Genomic DNA, 27097 nt, shown 5'->3' with positions numbered 1-27097 from the left:
CTCCACTTTGTTATATAAGTTCCTTCTTTGCATCTTCTCTACAAAACATTATGCAAATCTGTGATTCACCATCCACTTGTATATAGCAGGAGAGATTTGACAGGTTGCATGTACATAGCCCCCACGCAACTCCTGCTGACGAATAGAAGATCCCTGAAGAGTTTGGTTGCCATGAAGATGCCTGAAAGCCACTGAAATTCCTTGAAATATAATTATAGACTTCTACCAGACTGCTTAGTTATTCACAATCCCCGATTCTTTGATCCTGCAGTATTTACATGTACAGTCCCTGCACCTATCATTAACCCTGATTCCACCATAGAGTGATGTAAGAATGGAGTATTACTCCTATAAATGTGCATTTAAGAATTTCACCAGTCTTTTTATTGATTTGGCGTGTCATGTGTACAGTGGTCTCCAACCTCTCTCTCCAGCTGTTGAACTACTCAGCACTTCTCGACAGTCAATCACTTTTAGCATAGAGTAATAAAGGTGTGTCGGATTATAGAACAGCACATGTATTATTGTGGCTGGTTCCATGTAGCAACCCCGTGATTATTCCTATTGCATTACAGTGGGATTTATCTGATGCATATTGACAGCAGAAATTGGAGTTTTGGCCTTTGAAAAAGCCAAATCCGAATAACTGGACTGTAGCCTGTTTTAGCGCATGTCATGGCCAATTTGGTGCTGATAGGTCTATGGCTGGAGTTCTGTTCTCATCTGAATGGGGTTGCTTTTGCAGAAGCCATGTAAATTTCTGCAATGCCCTGCTATGTGTGTATTTACCCTTAAAGGGTTGTTCCTATCTGCACCATATCCACAGGTTTTTCAAAAAGTCTTTCCTCTTAAAATTGAGGGCTTCTCAACACCCTCCAGCCTATTTGCGTATTTAGTAAGCTGAATGCAGTGTATTTAGTAAGCTGAATGCAGTTAGCATAACTCCCATTGACAGTAATAGGAGTTGGTTAAACAGTGTAGCACCGTGAGCTGTGCTGTTTCCATAACACCTTAGTTATGGAAACAGCTGTTTTATAGCACGAACAAGCCTCTAAATCCAGCAAGTAAGGAGAAGTGAAATCTTTCAGCTATGAAACACGTCCATAAATTTATTGTAAGAGCCAACGTGTTTCGATTGCATAGCAGCAGCCTTAATCATGTCTGTTTAATTTAGCTCCCATTTAACCTTTATAATGGCAAGGATTTGTCTGTACTTCTGTTCCTAATGTTGTTGAATATCCTCATAGTATATGTTCATTATAGATTAGGTAGACTGAAGGTTACTGTCACTGGGTGCAGGGCTGCTGATTTTGGCAGACGCTCCGCCACTCTTCTGTATGTTGTGTTTGGGTGTTGCTATAATGAAGTCCTACAGTACTGATATGCCGTATATTGTGTACTTTGGCCCCTTTGGTCTTATGAGATGTATAGAAAAAGCTTGGGATTATATATTTCTGTGACTGCTCCCATTCATGGCTCCTTTCTCTCCTAATTCAGGTTCGGAGCTGTGTTTCTTTGGGACACCGGCTCCTCAGTTGGAGAAATCACAGGACACAATAAAGTGATTAACAGCGTGGACCTCAAGCAGACCCGGCCCTATCGCCTGGTGACCGGCAGCGATGACAACTGCTCGGCTTTCTTCGAGGGACCACCATTCAAGTTCAAGTTTACAATTGGCGTAAGTGCGTGAGCTGTCGGTCCTCTGCTGTGTGGAGACGCTGACCTCGGGCTGAACAGTCAGGTCGCTCCTGCTGGGTTTGCTTACTTAGGGATTATGTGCAGGGAGGATACTGTAGTGAAACCAACACGAGATCAGTGATGTCAGGAGGGAAAACATCCTGGGCTTGTATACTCAAGACACGTTAATGCTGACTGCTTTGGAAAGTTGGAATTTATATCAAAAGCCACCATTTTAGCATTCAACCCCCCCCCCCCTTCCATAAACATTCAGTGAATATTTGTTTGGGCCCAGGCATCTGTGACAGCCCATTTGTACCCCATAATTGTGTTTTTGAGGCACCAATGGGTTTACACTATTGAAGGGTTAAATAGCCTTTGGCAGTCTGGATAGCATGCACAGAGCTCCTGAGGCTGTGTTACCCCTGTGATGGATTAGTATGTCATTACTATGTGATAACGTTAACCCCTATCCACAGGACTGGGAATAACAATCCGAACAGTGGGGGTCCGATAAGTGGGTCGAATGTGGACCAAATAGTTTCTAAAATGAGTGTTCTCCCTGGTCTCAGGATCAGCTGTGGATAGGGGACAACTTCATCAGATAGGAATACCACTTTAAATACTTAAATTTCAATCATACTTTAGGCATGTCGCATAGCTGAGCATACACATGTACTGTGGGTTAGGAGGAATAGCTGTCAGCCCTCGGCTATATAATACTATGGAATACGAGTATTTACTGACCTGTCAGGTTCTTTAAAACACACAGATTACTGAATTTCCTAGGCTTCAGAATTATGGGTTATCTCCTTTAAGAAGGATCCCTTTTAGTTACATCTTGCCATACTTGTAATGGCAGAGGTGCCTTACCATGGAAAAGGATCTACCAAGGAGTGACAACTACTGTTGTAAGCACTAAAACGGCAGACTAGATGGACCAAGCGGTCATTTTCTGCTGACAATCTTCTATGTTTCTATAGATATTCTTGGTGGTATCTCCTCCATTCCTAGTGCTTAAAGTGTCTGTTTAGGTCTTTTCTGGTAACACATTCACATGAATATTAATACGGGTGGGCAGCAAGGTCTAGTAATCCTTTAATCCTAGAACGGCATTGGGCAAATAAGGGTTAACGTGATGCCGTTACTGCTGTACTATGAATAATAAATCCTCATGAGGCGGCGAGGTTGTGGCTATAGCGGCATCGTTATAAAGCACCTATACCCCCCCCCCCCCCCCATGTAAAATAATATGGTAGATTATAGAGACTGGGGATGTCGGGCAGCAGTGTGTACATTGAAGTGACAGAGCAGAACCACTCCTACTCCTACAATAACGTCTGGCCCTGTCACTCCTAATTCTTATGTGTTCTAGTTCCCAGTCAACAAGCATTGGGCAGACAAACAACACTGGGGTCCCTCTTTGTGTCTTTCGACGAGCGCCTCTTGTGTCCCTAATGATGTGGTCTCGGCTGTCCCTCTGAATTATTCATGCCTCCCCAACCTGCTGCCTGCATCTGTCTGTTTCCAGAGAGAAGCCGTCTGCTGGCTCTCTATTTTGTCTCCATTCAGCTTCTCCGCTTGCTGTGTTGATATAATGTTTTTTTCCTATTCCTAATTTTCTTTAATGCCCCTTTATCCTCTATAGAAACATGTAATAAAAAAAAAAATTAAAGTGATTTATTTTTGGGGGGTCCCAAAAATAGTGGGGAAATACTGACAGAATTTCAGGTAAAATCTGAATTTAACATTTGTACAGAATCATGGATTCCTTCCATCTCCCATTATTTAACTGAAAATCAATGCCAATGACTTGATAGTAGGATGTGTATTACATGCATATTTCACACAGACTTTAACACAAAAATGGTATCAAAGCTCCTTACATATCATTTTGTGGCCATTAAAAGGATATCCACGATTAGAAAAACAGCCACTTTCTTGCTAAAACAGTGCCACCACTTTCCTCAGGTTCCTCTGCTCCATTCACTTACTAAAAATTGAATTGCAAAAGCACATCCAAGAATGGTGGTAAAGAAGGCAGCCATGTTTTTCTAAGCCTGGATTACCCCTTTTAATATGGAACTATACTACACCATCAACCATTGCTCACATGTAGCTTGTGTAGCCGTATTGCTGTATATATTATATTTGCTACTCTATGATGGGACAGAAAATTCTCCATATGAGCAGCTATCGTAAGCCTAGAATAATACTGGCTCTTATTCTGCATCTGCTCCTTACAGAGGGAATGTGGAGTAATCGTCTGTGTGTGTGTGTCTGTGGGTGAATGAGTCCTTACATTCCAAGCTCACAACAACCACTGGCATTTAGTAAATTGCTGGATGAGTGTATTAATATTTACTGACCACTTCATTCACTTTACTTGTAATCTAGCGAGGTGTGACAAGTGACACTGCTAATCCGCCTTGGAAAGCAGAGTCAATGTCCTTTGTCAATAAATCATTAGTTTTCCACTAAAGCTTCTTCCTGTGTGCTGATCCTGCTGTCACGGCTAGCTGCCTGCCATATACTGCTGTCACGGCGAGCTGCCTGCCATATACTGCTGTCATGGCGAGCTATCTGCCATATACTGCTGTGTAGTAAAACGCGTGAATCAAAATCCTTTATATCTTTAAGTTTAAAGTAGCAGCTGATCCATTGTGGGGCGTCTGGCCACATGTAATACTCACCTAGTCATTTCTTCCCTTTCATTTTTAGCTATTAGCTACGGATTTTGGGAGTTCGACCAGCTATGGTTAGCCGATCAGTGCAAATGGGGGTATGTTCATGCTGGTTAAATGGAAATTATCAGCAGGTTAGAAGTGTCTGTGTACTTTGTAGTTTAATCCATATGCTAATGAGGCAGGTTGGTGCACTGGGGATGGGACTACCGCCCTTAGTACACTGATCCCCTCTTGGCCAGTCCACCCCTTCTAATGGATACTACATTGGTGTCACTGCCGCTTATCAGCTTAGAGCACTGGGTAAATGTTCATTGTCCGAATGGGGCGTGGACAGAGATACAGCCTTCAGGGAGACCCCAAATGATGAATTTGTCCCAGCGTAATTGGTGTAGTGCAAATATCTTTATTCTGTGTTAAAACCACAAGGAATTATAAGCGTGTGTCCTCAGGCCAACCTTTTTCGGACAGGATCCCTTTCCTTAGTCATGGCTGACCAGCCTGTTACAATGTGCACAGTAGCAACAAATTAGCTACATGTGTTCTTAATAAAATACAATACACAACACAATGTCTAAAAACATGGAAAAATGCTGCATGCAAGATATGTATAAAGATGATCATACAAAAAGACAATAATAAATTTTCTTCATAAATCTATTTAAAACTGGAGTTACTTTTGCACTACTAGTCAATAAGTCTGAGAGGTTAAAATTGTGAGTCTAAATAGATGTTTGAATAAGAATTAATTTTTGTCTTGTATAATCATGTTTATACATATCTTGTATACAGCATTTTTCCATGTTTCTAGACATTGTGTTATGTATTGTATTTTATTCAGAACACATGTAGCTAATTTGTTGCGTAATGACGAAGACATGCTTACCCCATGTGGTTATAAGAAGTGCTCATTGTAACAAGCTGGTCAGCCTTGACTAAGGACAGGGATCCTGTCTGAAATGTGTTGGCCTGAGGACACTCACTACTTGTTCCTTTTGGTTTTAAAGAACACAGAATAAAGATATTTGCTCTATACCAATTACTATGGGACAAATTCATCAGTTGGAGTTCGTTCACACTATTGGAAGTGGGTCCTGTGTGTTCAAGGTTTAGAAGAGGTGAGGAGCTGGCTATACACTTACAGACAGCTTTCAGGAAGAGTCTTGTCCCTTCTCCCTCAATCATTTTATCAGTTGGCATTTTATTAATATATGGTAAACTTTTGTCGGTCATAGTAGATTCAAGTGCTTTCTCATACTGTTGTGGTATCCAGCCATCTAATATACTTGTGTCTCCATTGAAGGACCACAACCGTTTTGTGAACTGTGTGCGGTTTTCACCCGATGGCAACCGATTTGCAACAGCCAGTGCAGACGGCCAGGTAATATATGGGAAATGGGGGAGAATGGTAGCAATTGGGTAAACAAACCTTGAGCATGCTCTAGTTAGTCTTAACCCGAGCGTTGGGCATTTGATTTTTGGTGCCCGAAGTTCGATGTTGGATGCAGCCCTAAAGCTGCCTGGAAAACTTGGATACGACCATAGGCCAAATCCGTGTATTCCAGGACTCTCTAGGGCTGCATCCAGCTTCAGGCAATGGTAATCAAATGCCACAGGCTCAGGTTCGGACATAACTAGAGCATGCTCAAGGTTTGTTTCTCCAGTAGCTTTGAGTGATATTTGGCCTGGAGACCAGGTCGCTGGTATAACACAATATAATTTCATTATGTAATGTGTTTTTCTCTTTTTTTTTTTTTTTTTTTTTTTTTTTTTTTTTTTTCCCCCCATAGATTTTCCTGTATGATGGAAAAACTGCAGAGAAAATCTCCTCCCTCGGGGATGGAAAAGCTCATGATGGAGGAATCTATGCCGTAAGTTTTTATTATTTTTGGGACACTTATGTGTTTAAGTCTGACTGTCATTTATAAAAAGTCATAGCGACATGTCAAAAGTGTGTATCGGTGGGGGTCCGGGTCTGCCCCTTCATCTGCGCTATATGGAGATGAATTTTGTAAACTAATAAAAGCAGTGTAGTGAATTATAATAGGACCCTATGGAACTTCCTGAACTACTGTATTTTTCGCTTTATAAGACGCACTTTTTAGCAACAAAATATCTTGCTAAAAAGTGCCTGCGTCCTATATTCAGGAGACAGGGCAGCCCTACACTGTCAGGCCACCCTGACTCCTTCCCTGATGGTCCAAATCTGTCATGATTATGCCTTATTAGGTGAAAACCATTTATGGGCCCTAGATGTTGCGATGACCATACCGATCAACCTGAAACTTTATGTATGGTGGAAAATAAGTCTAGAGTTTTCTGCCCTATCACTGAATAAATGGTCTGTGCTTGCTGGATCTCTAGCTGTATATAACACATGGCTCTTTGTTTTCCTGCAGATTAGCTGGAGTGCTGACAGCACCCAACTCCTTTCTGCATCTGGGGATAAAACTGCTAAAATCTGGGATGTATCGGCTAACTCAGCAGTCACCACGTTCAGGCTGGGGACAGATACGCTCGATCAGCAGTTGGGATGCTTGTGGCAGAAGGATTACTTGCTGAGCATCTCTCTGTCTGGCTACATCAATTATTTGGACAAGAATAACCCAGACAGGCCCGTTCGTGTGGTCAAGGTATGGAAGACATTAAATACGCTTTCTCTTTATTTATGGGCCTGATAAATGTGGTTGTTAGTAGAGATGAGCAAACCTGGAGCATGCTCGAGTCCATCCAAACCCGAGCGTTTAGCATTTGATTAGCAGTGGCTGCTGAAGTTGGATAAAGCCCTAAGGCTATGTGGAAATCATGGATATAGTCATTGGCTGTATCCAGGTTTTCCAGACAACCTTAGAACCTTATCCAGGTTCAGCAGCCCCCGCTAATCAAATGCCTATCGTTCGGGTTCGGATCGACTCGAACCCGAACCCGGTTCGCTCATCTCTAGTTAGCTTTTCTCTGGATAATGATTTTTTTTATTTTTTTTTCCTTTAGGGACACAGCAAGTCCATTCAGTGCATGACCGTCCACAAGAGCGATGGGCGATCCACTATTTATACAGGCAGTCACGATGGACATATCAATATCCTTTTTACAATGTTGTATGTTGTGACAAATCCTAGTGATATGCAAAAACATTCTGATAGGTAGGAAAGAAAACTTAAAGAGGTTGTCCTGAGGTTGTCCTAAGATTATAACTGATTTCCTATTCACAGGATAGTTAATATGTATCTGATCAGATCCAACTACAGGGACTTGCGTTAGTCATGATAAAGATAAAAGCGTGCATCATGCTCCAAGTCAGGGATGAGGAATTTTCGGCCCTCCAGCTGTTGCAAAACTACAATTCCCATTATACCTGGACAGTAAAACCTTTGGTTGTACAGGCATCATGGGAATTGTAGTTTTGTAACTGGCAAAGGTTCCCCATCCCTACTCTATGCAGTCAGAGACGAGCGACCTCTGTTCTCTTGATGGGTGGGGGTCCGAACAGTTACATCCCTACTGATCAGATACTTCATCTCCTGCTCTGTGATTTGTAATAAGTAGAGAGGAGTGAACCGAGATTGATTCCAAAATTCGCAAAAAAAGTTTTTGCAATGTTTGGAAAGATTGTGAATGCACATCTGAAGAGAAAAAAAAAAATTCTCACCTGTCCGCACTGGTGGCCAGTGATTAATTGAGCAGGCTGTCATCCTTTTCTCGAGAGCCCACTCAGCCAGTCGATGGCCGCGGTGCTGTGCCGTCTCAATGTTTGGCTGAACAGGATTTTGGCGGCTGCAGGGGACTATTGACTGTGGGGAGCATGGACAAGTATAGATGAGTGAATTTTTTCAGCCGCACTAAATGGCTAAATGCCAGCAGATGTTAAGCTGTTGTAGTGTGGTTCGGATGAACTCAAACTTTACGTTTTAAAGTTCGCAGAACCAAACTTTTTTTTTAAGTTCACTTATCTCTAGTAATAAGTTGAAATCTTGAGATAGTTTCTTACAAAGTGGCCTAGGTCTCTCGTCCTCATGCAGAATGACATTATATAAATACAGAATTCGTGTGAACAGAGCAGCAGTGTATACAGGGTGGCTTATGAGCCTTCATAGAATATACTATTCTCTAAAGCTGCCCATACATACTGTACGATTTCAGCAGCTCAGCAGTCTAATGTGTATCTGGACGCTGTAAAGGAGGAGAGCCAGGGGAGTGTGTACAGATGTACAATCTGCCCAATACATTGTTGTATCGTAATATCTGTAGTATAATGTAGCAGGCTGGAGGGGAACATGAGAGAATCGCTGAATAAATAAAATCCTTGTCGCAGGCTGAGTGGAAGTAACTCTTCCCTCTTCCTGAGGTAAAACGGCCTCAGAGGGTAAAGAGAGGGACTGCACCTAGGTGTTTATATGTAGTGATGTTGAACCTTGTAGTTCCCCCTGGGGCTTCTCTATTACCCCACTGCCTGAGGTGATGGTGGAGTCGCCCTTGATGTTGATGAGGTGCAGAGTAAAGCAGACAACAGGGAATCAAAGCTTTTAGGTGCAACAGTGACTTTACATAGCCTAGTTTCTATCTGCAGAGTACCTTCCAAGATGGCCGTCAGCTAGAGCTGGGTCACTTGTGACAGTATCCCAGAAAATACTAAGGGCATGTCAAGGAATTGCCCCTTAGTGTAGTGTACCTTGAAGAGTAAAGAAGATCAAGCTTTCTCTCCTGACAAAAATGAGCTCCTTGGCTTTACAACTCTCATTTGTTTTAATATCCTGCTGTCATTACAATTTGCCTTTTCATACCTAATAAATACATATGAGCTGCCATCTGTAGTGTTTAGAGGACAGACTTTTTCTATATTTTCAGTTACTCTTAAGGGCCCCATTCCACGGGACCATTATCGTTCGCATAATCGTTAACGATAAACGATCCAAACGACCGCTATTGCCCATTGACATGGAACGATAATTGTTACTTATGATCGTTCTTGCGGTAGTCTTGTCGTCGCTATTGCGTTCGTCACTACTGCGAACGACTGAACGACATCTTATTCAATGCGAACGATTTGCGAACGAGCAACGATAAAAATAGGTCCAGGTCTTATTAAATGATCAACAATTTCTGGTTTGGTCATTAATCGTTAACTGCTATTCAACCGAATGATATAATGATAATCTGAACGATATTCATCCCGTGGAGTAGGGCCCTAACTTCTTGCGCTAACTCGGTCCTTGGTGAGCTGGCTCCTAATAATCTCCTCAGTTCCTCACAGTATGTGGTCCCCTCTGATGTTGACTGTTATGTAAATGGTGACCCATCTGTACCTCAGCTCATCTCTATAATACACAACAAAACCAAAACATACTAATACACATATACCAATAAAATACAGTCCCCATTCTCTGCCTAGCCTTAGGGAAACCCACTTCAGTATACTGCTAGAACACTACAAATTGATTCTACTTTTCCATTATAAATTTATAGGGGAAGAGTTATTAAATCTCGTGCAGTTGCCGGCAGCAACCAATCAGATCCCAGTTTAAAATTTTCTGAAGTCTTTTTAAAAATGCAGGAATCTGGTTGCTATTGGCGACTGCTCCTCTGCACAAAGCTTGATAAATTACCCCCAATATGTATATTTTTCTTAACTATTTGCCATACATTATTTTGATGCTGAGACAGGCGAGAACGACTCCTTCTCTGGTAAAGGCCACACCAACCAGGTGTCTAGTATGGCTATGGACAGCTCCAACCAGCTGGTCACCTGCAGCATGGACGATACAGTGCGTTACACTAATGTGACGGAAAAAGCCTACAGGTTCGTGTATTACCAGTGATCTTCGTGATGCCTCTTATTTTTTGAATAGTGATCTGCAGCAACACCAACCATACAGTCACGTGTCCTACCGACAGTAAAGCATCCTGTTATTGGTCATGTACGGGGTTGGTTTTATACAAGGGAGCAGGCTCATCCACAATTTTGCTTAAGAACACTTCAGTGAATAAAGAATAATATCTGAACATCTTCCAATAGCAACTTCTCCCAGTGGTCTAGGAGCCATCTGGTGGTCCTCAATGCTTTTTCCAGCAGGATGCTGCACCATGTCACTAGGCAAAAGTGATACCTAGGGGGCTCTGTGTTTTTCACTATACAGGTGGTTGTACAGTGTCTGGGTTAAGAGGCCTCTAAGCAGATTAGAACTAGCTATGAGCAGGGATTGGTTGGAGTTCAGCTCTGAAGCCTGTAGTATTGTTAAAGCGAATTTACCAGCAGGTACATCGCTTTAAGATCTTTACATCAGTAGACCTGCGCCAGTGCCGCGGTCCATTTTTTTTTTTTTTTTTTTCTGCCCTCCCCTCCGCGACGCAGCTTCATTAGAATTATGGGGGTCACACTGGGGGCAGGCGGGCCCATCCCCAGTACTTCATGCCGGACCGGGAATAGACCGGCGCTGTACGCGAAACCAGGCCGCGGTTCAAAAAAAGGTACACAGCGCCAGCATCCCTGCATCGGCGCCCGTCTACTGATGTAAAGATCCTAAAGTGATGTTGGTACATTTGCTTTAATGCATCTCTGGACTGGCTAGATTCACACTTACGGCTTAGTTCCCTCACAAGTTCTGTTTTGTTTTACAGTGTCTGAGCAGACAAAATATCCTGCTAGTAGTATTTCTTATTGCCTGGTCTAATCCTGCAGAATGGACGCCAGATGAAAACTAGATAGACCCCATTAAAGTCAGTGGGATCTCTCAGGGTCTCTTGGCGTCCAACTCTATTTTGTAGCGCCAAATAGTCTGCAACAGAGGTCCTGACATAAGTTTGAATCCAGCCTAAGTAGCCATTTATGACTTAGTTTTTCTTATGTTTTTATTTTTTTCCCCCCGACTTTAGCCCCCAGAATTGTGTCAAATTGGATGTTCAACCGAAAAGCATTGCTGCGGGCACCGGAGGGTATGCGGTCACTGTGTGCATTGGCCAGGTACGTCCATTACACATTTAGTTCTTTTCTAACTACACATGTGGTTATTGTACATAAAAAGAAAAAAAGGAAACAGTGGCGCTGCATGTGCAGGCGGATTAACCCTGTGAGATGTGTATGTGTAAATTCACACAAATGCCCATTACCTTGTTAGGTCGTACGTATTAGGCACGACTCTAATGTAGGCTTGTAGGTATATAAGGAGGGCTGCTGCCTTCCACCTTCCGATGTCCCTGGATGTGGGATCAGGACTGAAATCCAAATGACCTTGCAACAATGGTGGATTCCTTGGCGCTCAAACCTCCAGGCACAGTCACTCCACTTCAATCAAGATGCAGAGATTTCCAGTATTTTTGCCAACCAGATGTGTTCTTTATTGCTACGCGTTTCAAGGGTTAACCACCCTCTTCATCAGGCATAATTAAGTACATTACACACTAGTATTTATACATAAACTAAAATGATTGACCCGGAAGGATTTCCCTGTTTCAAGGTGTCATCATGACATCACTTCCCATCTGCTAATCAGACTGAAGTCCTATTAAAATAACAACAACATTAGTGGTTTCTATGGTTAAAATGTATAAGGCTAGGTGGTCTTGAGGTAAGTGGCTGGACTCTGGCACATAAGTAGCTGCCACCACCCTGGGTTCTCAACCCCTGTGCTCCATAAAAATGTTTTTCTAATTTCTATACTAAAATCTTCCTAAAAGCTTATATTAATAAGAGAAGATACAAAAGTTGATTATAATAAAGATATACATATAGTTATAAAAGAAGTTACAACTATTCTTATCGCAAATGGTTGGGTTGTTATTACTATAAGGTACCAACACCATTACTGCAACATATTAGTATATGAACTCTGCTGGAGTTCTAGGCTGACTATAACTGTAGGTTTAGAGAAATCTTCCCCACTGAAAAGCATAAGGCTGTGGCTCCTCACACAGGAGGACACTGTTGGGGAGCCAAGTACATGTGTTCAATTCCTGCTATGGACATGACCTCTTCTTACCAATAGGGACATTTCCCCCTGGATAGACATTTTCTTGACAATAAGGTAAAAACTCCCCGTCTTAATACCACATGTTGCAATATTTAAGTATTTCTCTTCACATCGGGGACTTTGATTACATTAGATGTTACAGTAGTCAATAGATAAGATTATTGGGCTCATTCTGAAGTTGTGTTACTATAACAGCAAAACAAAGAACCATCTCTAAAACAAAGGTCAAGGCTTCAGCTGGATATCATAATTAAATATAGATCAGATAAAGACCACATGTGGTTATGATACTGTCCCGGCCATTAGGGAAAGTATAGTTACGTTCTATATCCCAGATGTAAGTGCTCATGCATACAGCCATATTGTAGCTGAGTCATAGGAGGTATATGTATACATAGAGGTGAAAAACTAACATTAAATAATGGAGCCTAATTTTGAATTGTGGAGCAGTACACGTAGTACCATACAGGCTGTGAGCAGAGCTGCCAAATGCATAAGCCTTATGTCATGTAGATAAATCTGTGCACAATCCTGGAGGTTTGCCACCCAACAAGTCAAAGTATTGGCAGACCCTGACCCTAGAAATACCTGCCCCATCTGTCATTTTTTATAAATAAGTAAAATATATAATTTGTCTTTCAGTCTCGGATCCTTAATCTTTTAAAAGGACGTCTGTCACATTTTCAGCCAGATCAATCCCCAGTCATTTTTCAATGCTCTTTAATGTGTACTGTAATTTACATTACATAATTACATTTGACACGTCAGAGGCAAGTTATGATTGACAGGGGTCTGAATGCTAAGACCCCCCCCCCCCCCCCCCCCCCCCCTCCCCGATTGCTGTCTTCTCCCTAGAAGGGGCGGATTCTATAGTAGTCTATGGAGCAATTGCATCACCACTTGCAGTCTCTGAGCATGCAGTAAGGGTCCTTTTACTTGCACAGATAAATTGCTTAATCATCTGTTTAGCGAACTACAAGTGACTATTTTAAACGATAGCCATTTAAATGCCTATGAAAAGTGGTTAATGTGATTGTAATTGCGTTCGTATTTATTCTGTGAATACTTGTAATTAATTGCGTTCGTATCTATAGTCTGTGAACGATGAGTGGTTTACATTGAAAAGTTTTTGGGAACCATTAACAATGATTTTGAGGTTGGCTCAGAAGATGCGATCAACCACACTGAACAAATTTTTGTACATAGTTTGATCGTTGCCACGTTTACACCAGAAGATTATTGCTGAAGTTTAAAATGATTTAACATTTTTTTTTTGCACGTTAATTGGCCCGTGTAAGTAGAGCCTTTAAGGAGCAATGCATTGCACACTGCTAGAGATGAGCGAACCTTGAGCATGCTCGAGTCCTTCTGAACCTGATCGTTCGGTACTTAATTAGCGGGGGCTGCTGAAGTTGGATAAAGCTCTAAGGTTGTCAGCATGCTTGAGGTTCGCTCATCTCTACACACGGCTCTTTACTGCAGGAGTGGGGAATCCCAGCTACACACAGGGTTTGGCAGTCTAGAGCAGAAAGCTTTTGCTCCTGAGGGAGCCCTGTCTGTACTGCTGAGCCGTCTCACTTTGCCAGCCTAGCCGGGGTTAAGTTGTGATGCTGTACACAGAATCAACTTTTAACCCACTAGTAGGAGTAGAACACCAAAATGATGGGTGTGGTGCTCCTCTTCCTGGCTCCTGTGACATCGCTGCTAGAGGCTGCAGTGCACATGAATATACAGACAGGAGCCAGGAAGAGGAGCACCACATCCATCATTTTGGTGTTCTGCTCCTCATAGGGGGTTAAGAGTTTATTCTGTGCACAGCATCACAACTTAACCCCTGAGTGGCTCAGCAGCAGCAGTACAGACAGGGCTCCCTCTCGAGCAGAAGTTTCCTGCTTCTGGCCGGGTAAGGGATTCCCTGCTCTAAACTGTGGTACCCGAACACCACCTGATAACTGTCGGCTGAACGATAGTTCAGCTGACGGTTATCTCACCCAGTTATATATGCATAATTTTTTTTTTATTTTTTTTTTAAGATTGAAAAACATTTGATGTGTCACTGGGACATGCCAACAGTTTTGATCGGTCAGGAGAAGTATGCGGTAGTGCACTTCCTCCATGTCAATCATCTCCATCCAGCAGCCTCTGGCTTATAATGGAGCCAGGAAGTCTCCCGGCTTGTTCTCCTTACCGGTGGGGGAGACCCTGACAGATCAAAACTTTTAACATATCAAGTGCTCATTCAAGTGTTTTTGTTACATTCTCTTCCAGGTTGAGGTGCATAGTAGAAGATCTGGGGTGGGGATGTGTACAGACAGTGTACATAGGCTTTCTCAGTAGTGGTTTAGGGTAAAGTAGTCGGTCCGTGTAGCTAACGTCCCCAATATCCGAGACCAAAAAGATACCTGCTTGGCACAGTGTAACCTGTATTCAGTGTCTTAAATGTTGCAACTTATATGTTATGTATCCACAGATTGTGCTGCTAAAGGATAAGAAGAAGGTTTTTGTCATTGATTCTTTGGACTATGAGCCAGAAGCTGTTGCCATTCACCCAGGCTCCGGAGACGTTGCAGTCGGTGGTGCTGTAAGTGCCTAATATATTTTGGAAATTGCCTCTATATAACCCTTATTTAAAGGGGGTTATATGGGGAGGGGTGGACCTGTCCTCATTTGCCCCAATTTCCCTACACTTTCCTCTTTTCACTTTTCACTTCAGGTCCTCTCTGTTAATTTCTGGTTGCTGATTAGTCGTCCCTACAGGAAATGAACCACTCGGCTAATTTCTGGCCACAGCTGTCATTGATTTCTGTCATTGATTGAGCACTATGTGTCATCGGTAACCAGGAAATAGCCCCTTTTAAATCTGAGCCAGTATAAAAAGTTGTTCCTATAGGTAATTTTTTTTTTCTCCTGTGATTGATAATTTAGCCACTAGATGGCAATGTAGTTTAACCCTTGGAAAGTATATGGGTTATAGTGCAGCTTCTTCTGGTGCAGGAGGTGCATTGTCAGATAGTATCACTTTTAGGGTGATAATGTATATTCCCATGATATAGAAGTAGTATAATTGATTCCTTAGCATTTAAAGAAATGATATTATACATCAGAGGATCCACCGCTCAGGACCTTCCTTCTTGACCAGAAGGTCAAGAACAGGGAAGTCAAACTCATGCCCTCCAGCTGTTTTAAAACTACAATCCCCATCATGCCTGGACAGCCAAAGCTTAAGCTTTTGCTGTCCAGGCATGATGGGTCTTGTAGTTTTGCAACAGCTGGGGGGCCTGAGTTTGACTTCCCTGTTCTTGACCTTAAATGGAGAGCTGTTTTGGTGGACCCAGCTTAAACATTGATTTCATGGATGCCATTCATTTAAAATGAATGCTTCTCCTTTTTGACAGGATGGGAACGTCCATCTTTATTCCATTCAAGGGAACACTCTGAAGGATGAGGGGAAGTCTCTGGCAGTTAAGGCCGCTATCACCAGCCTTGCCTATTCCCATGATGGTGCCTTTCTTGCTGCCACTGATGTGAACAGAGGGGTGACTGTCTTCACTGTGGCTGATGGATATGCAGTAAGTAGCTTCTGGTTTCAATAGTGTCCCTTCCCATTTAGGTCCTTAGACCGTTTTTCTTCCTAGTAATATAGAATTGCTGTGAACCTCATCTTGTATTCTAGTTGCACAAAGCATTTTAAGTCAGGACTTACATAATTCTTGGCAGTGAAATCTCTGCTCACTCTCTCCATTGCTGTAATGATGCTGCTGCATAGCTTCCCGTGCATTAAACAGAGAATGAAATGCAATAAAATGTAATAATATCACAGTAGGTAATTATGTTTAGTTGAGCAGATTGGGTTCTATCAATCTAGCCGGGTTCACGCAAGGACGTTTAGTGCAGATGAGCAATGTGTCAGGGATTGCATCCGAAAAGTAACAGTCTCCGAGGGCTCATGCACACAAATGTATTCCACCTCCACATTGCTTCAAGGGGGCCGTAATTGTATAATACAGAGCAGCATATGGCAGCACAGGGACCGCAGGTGCCAACATTTACCATATGCAGGAGAATGTGACGCCGGGTTCACACTTATATTTTTATGCTCTGGAAATATAAATGGATGACTCAATTTTATTGTAATGTTACAATTTTCTAAAACCAGCCGCAAGCTTTGTTCTTAGCTTTAGGTTTATTATATAATATGACTAAGTTCCCCTTCTGATAATGCGCTGTGTGGCTCGGTACACTGTATCATACAGAACTGGATTTTAACCCCTTAAGGACGGAGCCTGAAATGGCCTTAATGACAGAGACAAATTTTATGAATATGACCAGTGTCACTTTATTCATTAATAACTTTGGGATGCTTTTACCTATCCGGCTGATTCTGAGATTGTTTTCTCGTGACATATTGTACTTCATATTTCTGGTAAATTGGAGTCGATACTCATAACGAATCTTTATGAAAAAAACCCAAATGTGAAAAACTGCATTTTTCCAACTTTGAAACTTTTTTGCGTATACAGAAAGTGGTTATACCACATAAATTATATATTAAATAGCATTAGTAACATGTCTACTTTATGTTGGCGGCATTTATTAAACGATCTTTCATTTTTTTAGACAATAGGAAGCTTAAAACATTAGCAGCAAATTTCCAAATTTTCAGTAAAATTTCAAAATCAGATATTTTTAGGGACCTGTTCAGGTTTAAAGTGTATTTGAGGGGCCTGTATGTTAGAAAGCCCCACAAAGCACCCTATTTCAGAAACTGCACCCCCACACTCTGCAAAAGCATATCCAGAAAGTGTTTTAACCCTTTAGGGGAGTCACAGAAATAAAAGCCAAGTGTGTAAGAAATTTGAAAATGTAAATTTTCTGTGCAGAGATTTTATTGTAATCCAATATTTTTCATAATTATAAACCTATTACCAGAGAAATGCACCCCAATAATTATTGCCCCGTTTCTGCAGTTTATAGAAATACCCCATATGTGGCCCTATTGCGCTATTTGACGCAACCACAAGCCTCAGATATAATGGAGCGCCTAGTGAATTTCAACGCCTCCGTTATTATATTTGGTCATTTTTGACTGTACCACTTCAGGTTGGCAGAGGCTCTGGGATGCCAAAACCTGAAAAAGACCCCTAAAGGGACACCATTTAGAAAACTACACCCCTCAAGGAATGTAACAAGGAGTGCGGTGAGCATTTGTACCCCACAGGTGCTTCACAGATTTTCCGAACAATATGGCGTGAAAAAAGAAAAATTTATTTTTTACACTAAAACGTTGTTCTAGCCTTTAATTTTTCATTTTCTTAAAGGAAAAGAGGAAAAAAAAGACACAAAATGTGTAGCGCAGTTTCTCCCGAGTACGGAAATACCCCACATGTGGCGATAAAGTGCCAAGGGGGCGCAGGACGAGCCTCCAAAGGGAAGGAGCGCCAATTGGCTTTTGGAAGCTGAATTTCACTGAAAAGGATTTCAAGCGCCATGTCGCATTTACAGAGCCCTCGTGCTGCCAAGACACTGGAAACCCTCCACGAGTGACCCCATTCTGGAAACTACACCCCTCAAGGAATCTAACAAGGGGCACAGTGAGCATATGGACCCCACTGGTGACGGGCACAAATGTGGAACAATGTGACGTAAAAGTAAAAAATTTCATTTTTTCACTTTCATGGCACAAATGTGCCCGTCATCAAGGGGTCCATATCCTCATTGCACCCCTTGTTAGATTCCTTGAGGGCTGCAGTTTCCAGAATGGGGTCACTTGTGGGGGGTTTCCAGTGTTTTGGCAGCACGAGGGCTTTGTAAATGCGACATGGCGTTCATCATCCATTCTAGCCAAATCCAACCTCCAAAATCCAAATGGCGCTCCTTCCCTTCGGAGGCTTGCCCTGCGCCCACATGGCGCTTTATGTCCACATGTGGGGTATTTACGGACTCTGGGGAAATTGCTCTACACATATTGTGTGTTTTTTTTTTCCTCTTTTAACCCCTTGTGAAAATGATAAATTCAAGGCTAAACCAACATTATAGTGTAAAAAATGTAATATTTCATTTTCACGCCACATTGTTCCACATTTGTGCCCGTCACCAGTGGGGTCCGTATGCTCACTACACCCCTTGTTACATTCCTTGAGGGGTGTAGTTTCCATAATGGGATCACTTGTGGGGGGTTTCAACTGTCTTGGCAACACAGGGGCCTTTTGAATGCAACATGGCCCCTCGAAATCCATTCCATTCAAATCCAGCCTTCAAAAACCAAATGGCGCTCCTTCCCTTTGGAGGCTTACCCTGCACCCGCATGGCGCTTTATGTCCACATGTGGGGTATTTCCGTACTCAGATAAAAAAAACAATAAATGTGTAGAGCAATTTCCCCTTTTAGCCCCTTGTGAAAATGCAAAAATCATGACAAGATTAATGATTTAGAGTAAAAATTTTACAAAAATTACACTAAATGTTGGTCTAGCCTTGATTTTTTCCATTTCCACAAGGGGTTAAAAAAGAAAATGAACACAAAATGTGTAGGGTAGTTTCCCCTGAGTACGAAAATACCCCACATGTGGGCATAATGTGCCATATGGGCACAGGGCAAGCCACCAAAGGGACAGAGCGCCATTTAGAGGCTGGAATGGAGGATGGAGGCCATGTCGCAATTACAAAGCTCCTGTGTTGCCAGGTCAGTAGAAACCCCCCACAAGTGACCCCATTCTGAAAACTACACCCCATAAGGAATCTAACAAGGGGTGCAGTGAGGATATGGACCCCACTGGTGACAGTCACTTACGTAGAATGTGCCGAGAAAATAAAAAATACCATTTTTTTTTTTTTTTCATTTTCACGTCCCAAATGTGGCCGTCACCAGGGGGCCATATCCCCGCTGCCCCCCTTGTTAGATTCCTTATGGGGTGTAGTTTCCAGAATGGGGTCACTTGTGGTCCTGGCCGCACAGAGGCTTTGTAATTGCATCATGGCATCCTCTAATGGGAATAGCGGCCATACCTACTTAGCTGGGAAAAAGGGACAATTCTAATTTATTTGGGGGTATTAGGCCAATTATTAGTTTATAAGGTTGAAAATGACAGGTGTCCATCAAATTCTATCTGTGTTGATCCAGAGGAAGGCAAAAAACCCTCGTGAGGCAGACGACAGTAGCTTTATCACAGGGGAAAAATTCCTTCCCGACTCCATAATGGCAATCAGAATAATCCCTGGATCAACGTGACCCCTGAAATAGGAATAAGGGACAGAATTTAGATAATGTAGAACTCCAGTGACGTGTGGTGCGCCTTGGAGCGATCCAGTATGCAGAGGCCGGGGCGATCAGGACAGGTGTCACACTGGAAAATGGTGTCCTTCCTGATCCCCCTGTTACACCACACTCTACACTTCTTCTGGGGTCTCCGTTTCTCCAGTGTGGGGGACGTCACCTGGAAAATGTTGTCCTGGTGCGATACGGGGTCCTTCATATCCAGAAGCGCTGGGTCCGCTATATGGCTACTAATTATTAGGGCTCTATTACTGCTTCTGATATTTTCGGATTGTGCCGCAAACTACAGTAGCTCGGGCAGTGACGGACCGGAAGAGGGGGTGCTGGTATAAAAGTTATCCCCGTACCGGTGGTAACCTTTATCCAGCAGTGGGAAGATCAGTTCCCGGACGATCTTCCCACTTGTTCCGAGGATGGGGGGGGAGGGGTCATCTGGGGGCTGCATTCGGGTGTCCCTTCCTACATACACTCTAAGGGTACGTGCACACTGCGGAATCGCGACAGATAACCCTTTGTGCATTCTGCAGTTGGCACCCGCCGGCAGACTGATGCAGGCGCACGTCTTTACACGTGTCATAGACTCCATTCTATGCACGGGCGGATTCCGCTCTCCGTCCAACGTATTCATTCTTTGGATGGACGACGGAATCCGCCCGTGCATAGAATGGAGTCTATGACACGGGTAGAGACATGCGCCCGCATCAGTCCGCCGGCGGGTGCCAGCTGCGGAATGCACGAAGGGTTATCCTTTGCCATTCCGCAGTGTGCACCTACCCTAAATCTGTAAGTGTACCCTGAGGTACGCTCACAGAGTTTGTAGAATTTCACGCCATACCGTCATCTCTTATTGGGACGGTACTGGCGGAAAAGACGTGTCTGGGGGGCAGCGTACGCTGATGAGGAGGATGAGGATGAATGGAGGAAAGAAGGATCCTCACTGGCTGTTTCGGTGTCGGAGGCAATAATAACGTATCCCTCTGACGTCGAAAACACCCTGGGGGTCATCTTTATATGGGGATTGGTATATGGGGTATGTAGTGGTGTAGTGTTAAACTTTATTCAATGTAGTGTGGTGTAACGTAGTGTTTTTTACGTGTTTTTTTTTTTTTTTTACAGTAAGTATAAAAAAAACCTACGCCAACAAAGGAGTTGCTGATAAATGCCGCACTTATGTGCGGCACTTATCAGCAGACCGTGGCAGTAGAATATAGAAAAAAAACACCCTACGCCAAAAAGGAGGAGTTGCTGATTAGCAGCGCACTTTCGTGCGATGCTGATCAACACTCAGCGGCGATAGGGTGCGGAAAATAGAAAAAAAAAAAATTTGGAGAAAAACAAAAAACTTTTTCTACATTCTGAAAATCCCTGTAGCTGCTGATAAGTGTATTACACATATCAGCCGCTAGAGGACAGCAGAGCGCAAATTCTGGAAAATGACGAGGCTGGAGCCGAAAATAGCCGAAAGAAGACGGGGACCGCCGGAAAGACCCGAAGACCGAACGGAATGACGGAGGACGCCGCGAACCCGGAAGACGCCGATCAGGACCCCGGGACAAGTGAGTAATGTACAAATACCTGCTCTGGACCCCTCAGCTACCTAGCTAAGGGGTCCAGGGCAGGTATTTTTTATCTTGTGGGACTCTGATCGCCGTGCCACCGGCCCGATCGGCGTGATTGGCCGGTCGTTCACGGCGATCGGGCAGGTAGCACGGTGACCACCATTACTTTTTACAGTAATGGCGGTCGGTGCCGTCCTCTGACAGCACCGACCGCCATTTTTTCCGAAAGGTTCCGATCGCCGCTATTGGCTGATCTGAATTGATCAGCCTATAGCGACGATCGTAAGCACGGGGGGTGTTAACCACCCCACCCCCACCCCCCCGTGCCGAGAAGCTATGATGGCCTGCTATGATTTATAGCAGGCCATCTTCCCCGATCGCTGTGTGCGAACACGCAGCGATCGGGGAAACATTGTGCGTAAATTTACGCCCTGATGCGCCAAGTACCAGGGCGCGAGGGCGTAAGTTTACGCCCGATGTCGTTAAGGGGTTAAACCAGAATGTTTCTATTTAATAACAATAAGCCAGAGTCATAGAAAGTATTTATTATTATTAATAATATATAATTTTTTTTTATAATTTTTACATAATGTATAGGCAAAAATGTGTTTAAAGGGGGCATTCTGGATGTAGGCTAAAAATTTATATTCTGCCGTGCGCCTTTAAAAGATTTAAAAAACAAACAAAAAAAAACATTCTTGCCTAGCCCAGCCCCTGCTGCTCCTGATAGAACAGGAGACTGGATTGACATGAACAGGTGCTGTATGGGAGCAGGGCAAGGTAAGTATTATTCATTATGATTTAATTTATTTTTGGTGGGGGAAACCAAACACATTATTCATTTCTGAGCTGGAAAATACCTTCAACTAGTAACGCCTGTGGCTCTGTTGCCCTCCGATCTGCATATTCTTGGTTACCCCCAGAGTTTATTTGCATGTCTCTGTAATCATTTTGCTTTTTATTCATCACCAGGAGAAGGACCGCTTTTATGGACACCATGCAAAAGTAGTCTGCGTAGCCTGGTCCCCTGACAATGAACATTTTGCCACCGGGGGCATGGATATGATGGTTTTTGTATGGACCGTGAGTGACTCTGATGCACGTTTAAAAATGCCAGGTAAGACCTCTATTGGTGAGAAAGTGATTGTCATTTGAAAAATACATTTACCCAGTATAGAAGAAGACACTAAATAGTCTGTCTTGCCTTACTACTCGAAATAAAGAGAATTTCCATGTAGTTAAATTAAACATGACACAATTGGCCACTAGGTGGCAGTGCTGTGTTGTACATGTTATATACAAAAATGGGTTATATTCAAAATGGTGTATGTATGTATATGTGTGTGTATATATATGTATATATATATAATATATATATATATATATATATATATATATATATAATATTTTGCACATAGGCACAAATCTCATAGAAATATAATATATATATAATATATATATAATATTTTCTATGAGATTTGTGCCTATGTGCATTATATTATATACAATATATAACAAGATGCCCCGACATAATAGAACAGAACTAATATATCAAATCCTAAACCAGGATCTCCTATTGAGACTTTTATTAGCAGACTGTACGTTTTATAATGACCTATCTAATCCACCCTCCTTTAATTTTACAGATACCCATCGGCTACACCACGTTAGCGGTTTAGCTTGGCTGGACGAGCACACATTGGCCACCGTGTCCCACGATGCTTGTGTCAAACAATGGACAGTCACCTACAAATGAGTACTGAGCGTATACTGGCATAACATAGCTAGGACTACTGCAATTGGAAATTCTATTAAAAAAAAAAAATTATATATATATTTCTGTTCTATGCTCCGTGGTTATGTGGCCACATTCTCATTCTCCAGACATAGGTGGTGTCTGTCTATAACACATACTTTAAAAAACACACAAAAAAAAGCTTTAGTCAGTGACTGCTTGCAGGTAAATAGCTCTTACATGTCAGATTTTGTCATCGACATTCCAGAGGCAACAGGCCGATACTGTAGCACTTACAGGGAAAGTTGCAGGAGGGTTCCTATTGGAGAGAGCCTGTATATGTGCGTGCTATGTTCAGCATGAGAGAATGCAGACCTCTTCTCACTGTTCTTTCCTTTTACAGAACATTTCTGTATCTGCGGCCATGGTGACAATAGTTGTGACCTATTTTTAAAATCCCGGTGTGCATCTAATGTGTTTTGTTGCTCTGCTTGTCCATGAAACTGTTGCCTCAAAAAGAAAAAAAAAAAAAGTACCCTTCCAAGGAGAAACGGGTGCATAAGAAAAAAAAAATAAACTTTTTTATGTATAGTTTCCTTTTGCTTTGTGAGTCTCTTCTGCTGCTGAGGGTTTGGTGACTTCATAGAAAGTGCTGGGAAACTGGGCCTTAATTCTGTTTCTTAGTACATATATATAGTTATTGGTACTCTACACTTAAATGGGCACTGTCGTTTCAAAAACTTCCCTTTGTTTCATAGCCTAAGTGATTCCTAACATTTTGTAAATTTATTTGTATCCCTCTGCTTGCATGTCAGGATACTCTTTCAAAAAACTGGGAGGTACATAGTGGCTTCTAAAGCGAGCAGTGTATGGAGCTGTCTCAAGTGCCATAGACTTGCACTGTAATATACTTACATTGCAAGGCTATAAAGCTTTTAGCTCGCTTTTGTTCTGAAAGCGCATCCTGCCGTGCAAGCACAATGATAGTTAGTAGAGGTGTCCATACCAGAGTATGTGGCATTTGGTTACCGGTGGCTGAAGAAGTTGGATGCAGCCTAAAAAAAAAGATACAGCCATAGGCTGTATCCATGAATCCCAGGACTGCTTAAGGCTGCATCTAACTTAGACACCGCTAATCAAAGGATGTGCACTCTCTAATACAATTTAATTTACAAAAAGTGATTTCTTTCCCCGGAAAAAGAGCTCTAAACTCTTGGCCAGTAGGTGTTTCCCTTTCCTCTGAGACTGCTGTCCGTAACAGGCTCTAGTAACAGCTAGATTAGGACAAATTGCAGGAATTACGGGTATAGCTTAGCATGTGTCTTGAGGCTTTCTCCTCCTCTTGGCAGCAGCTATGTCATGTCATGGCAGAAGTGCCCTGCTATGATTTTCCTGAGAAGTAAGGGAGGAAGTGACCAGTAAACAGTCCAGATCTTGTTCTGTCCCCTGAAACAGAGAATTCTGTGTTGGCTGTGAAACACTGACCGTAAAGGCATGTTTCCCTGCAAACAGCTTGAATCACTGCAGCACTGTAATGACAGAGCCGTGGAGATTCAAACAGTTTCCCCCGCTCCCGGGATGATGACACATCATGCCGTGCGGTGAAACAGTCCAGGGTTGGCATTCACTGTCCGTCTATCATGGACAGAACACTGAATGTGTGAATGCAGCCTTAGAAACAAGTATCCAACATGGAGCGAGAACTTAGGAGCTCAAAAACATCCAATTGCCTCCACTCTAAAGGGTTGCTGAAGAACCATGGCAGCTGGTGGGGAAAATTCAGTCATATTTATTTTAAAGCAATAGAAGAGCTCAGTCTTTCTGTTTACAGGCCTAACTATGGCTTTGGACACAAGCAGACTTATGATTGGCCTTATTAAAAATTGCCTTACTTAAGAAGTTACACAGCTAGAAGTCTTGGGAATCAACCAAATAACCTTCAGAAGTAGAGCCACATCTGCCTGGTCATAGGTCTGTTGACACTGCACATGATGTTAATCCCGTGGTGGCCACGCTGCCATACAGTATACAAAGGTGGGAAAGTACTCACATCAAATTATAAACCTGATCGCTAAATAGTCTTCCCACTTTAGGGTATAGTTACTTGGTCACATGCTGTGCTGGGCTGACAATGGGAGCTTTAGCACTGAACATGCTGAAATGTGACAATATATCCTAAAATAACAAAGGAAATAATGTAACTGTGGACTACACCGACCACGTGGTGATTTTCTACCAACATTCTTCTAGGACATACTCACTACTTTTTAGTCCCACTGACCCATTCAGGTTTTGGGCAGAAACAGTGACTCCGGAAATCGGTGTATTTTCCATGTCCAAAACCAACCTTTTTTTTTTTTTAACAGTTTTTATATATATAAAAGGTGTAAAACATCCCAGGCCCAGTAAAATAAAACAGAAAAAAAAATGGCTTTCCCAATACAGCAGATTGTGACATTGGAACAGAGTATTTATGGACTGTCAAGTTGCTGATTATACAAATTAGAAAAAAAAGGACCTCTAAAGTCCTATTCTACTAATAGTCAGCTCGTGGCCTCTACGATAACAGTATACCAGCCCTACAGATAGGACTCATGTTAGGCTGATAGGCCAGGAGTGTTAAGCCATTTCGCCCCCAATGCCTAGTTCAGCCGTATTTGCATACATTGCAGGAGTAAATAAAAGTAGATTTACAGGGCATGGTGGGCAGGGACCCAGGGAATAGATACAGTGGTTTGCAATAAATTAGAATATTTTTTATCAGTAATTCAATTCAAAAAGTGACTTCATATTTTCTATAGAGTCCTTACATACAGAGTGACCTTTTTAACCCATAAATGTCGACCAAATGTCTGTACAGTAAATGCCCTCTATACTTGGTCAGGGCACCTTTTGCATGAATGACTGCAACAATGCGGCAATGTGGCATGGAGGCGATCAGCTGATGGCACTGCAAAGGGGTTATTGAAGCCCAGGTTGCTTTGATAGCGGCCTTCAGCTCGTCTGCATTGTTGGGTCTGGTGTCTTTCATCTACCTCTCGACAATACCACATAAATTCTCTATGGGGTTAAGGTCTGGTGAGTTTGCTGGCCAATCAAGCACAGTGATGCATGTGGTTAGTAAACCAGGTATTGGTACTTTTGGCAATGTGGACAGGTGCCAAATCCTGCTGGAAGAGGAAGATTCCATCTCCAAAAATCTTTTCAGCACAGGGAAGCATGAAGTGCTCTAACATTTCCTGGTAGACGGCAGCGGTGACTTTGGTGTTGATGAAACACAGTGAACCTACACCAGCAGATGACATGGCTCCCCAAACCATCACTGATTGTGGAATCTTCACACTAGACCTCAAGCAGCTTGAATTGTGTACAGCCTCTCCACTCTTCCTCCAGACTCTGGGACCTTGATTTCCAAATGAAATGCAAAATTTACTTTCATCGGAAATCAGCACCTTGGAGCACTGATCAACAGTCCAGTTCTTCTTTTCCTTGGCCCAGATAAGACGCTTCTGGCGTTGTTTATTGGTCAGGAGAGGCAGGTGGTGGCTTTTGAAGCACTGACTCCAGCAGCAGTCCACTCTCCCAGTTGCTTGTGCCCCTTTTTCTGCCACACTTTTTTCTTCCACTCAACTTTCCTTTAATATGCTTTGATACAGCCAGAACAGCCAGCTTCTTTAGCAATGAACTTTTGTGGCTTACCCTCCTTGTGGAGTGTGTGAATGACTGCCTTCTGGACATCTGTCAAGTCAGCAGTCTTCTCTATGTGTTGCATACTGAACCAGACTCGGAGTGCGTTTACACAGAAAGATTTATCTGACAGATTTTGGAAGCCAAAGCCAGGAATGGATTTAAAAAGAGGATAGATACCAGTCTTTCCTTTTATGACCTGATCCCTGTTTATAGTCTGCTCCTGGTTTTGGCTTCAAAGATCTGTCAGATAAATCTGTCTGTGTAAACGCACTATAAGGGTCCATTTACACAGAGGGATTATCTGCCAAAGATTTGAAGCCAAAACCAGGAATGGATTTGAAAAGAGAAGAAATCTCAGGCTTTCCTTTATGACCTGATCTCTGTTTTATAGTCTGTTTATGGCTTTGGCTTTAAATCTTTGGCAGATAATCTTTCTGTGTAAAAGGACCCTAAGGGACCTTTTATAACACTTAGGAAGCCCCTGCAGGTGTTTTGAGTTAATTATTCTAATTTTCT

General features: G+C 42.6%; 1 protein-coding gene across 1 annotated transcript in view; it reads left to right on the top strand.

Moving 5' to 3' along the window:
* Positions 1-23485, top strand: part of WDR1 (WD repeat domain 1) — a 38694-nt gene extending 15209 nt beyond the window's left edge. Inside the window, exons 5-15 of the mRNA XM_069977414.1 lie at positions 1498-1678; positions 5665-5742; positions 6152-6232; positions 6761-6994; positions 7353-7442; positions 10004-10158; positions 11232-11319; positions 14796-14906; positions 15721-15894; positions 22129-22273; positions 22803-23485. Of these exons, the coding sequence (XP_069833515.1) occupies positions 1498-1678; positions 5665-5742; positions 6152-6232; positions 6761-6994; positions 7353-7442; positions 10004-10158; positions 11232-11319; positions 14796-14906; positions 15721-15894; positions 22129-22273; positions 22803-22912 (1447 nt within the window). The 3' untranslated portion in view covers positions 22913-23485. The remainder of the gene's footprint in view (positions 1-1497; positions 1679-5664; positions 5743-6151; positions 6233-6760; positions 6995-7352; positions 7443-10003; positions 10159-11231; positions 11320-14795; positions 14907-15720; positions 15895-22128; positions 22274-22802) is intronic.
* Positions 23486-27097: the final 3612 nt, after the last annotated feature.

This window comes from Dendropsophus ebraccatus, chromosome 7 (assembly GCF_027789765.1).
Source record: "Dendropsophus ebraccatus isolate aDenEbr1 chromosome 7, aDenEbr1.pat, whole genome shotgun sequence".
NCBI lineage: Eukaryota > Metazoa > Chordata > Amphibia > Anura > Hylidae > Dendropsophus > Dendropsophus ebraccatus.
This window is presented reverse-complemented; position numbering and strand designations above follow the sequence as displayed.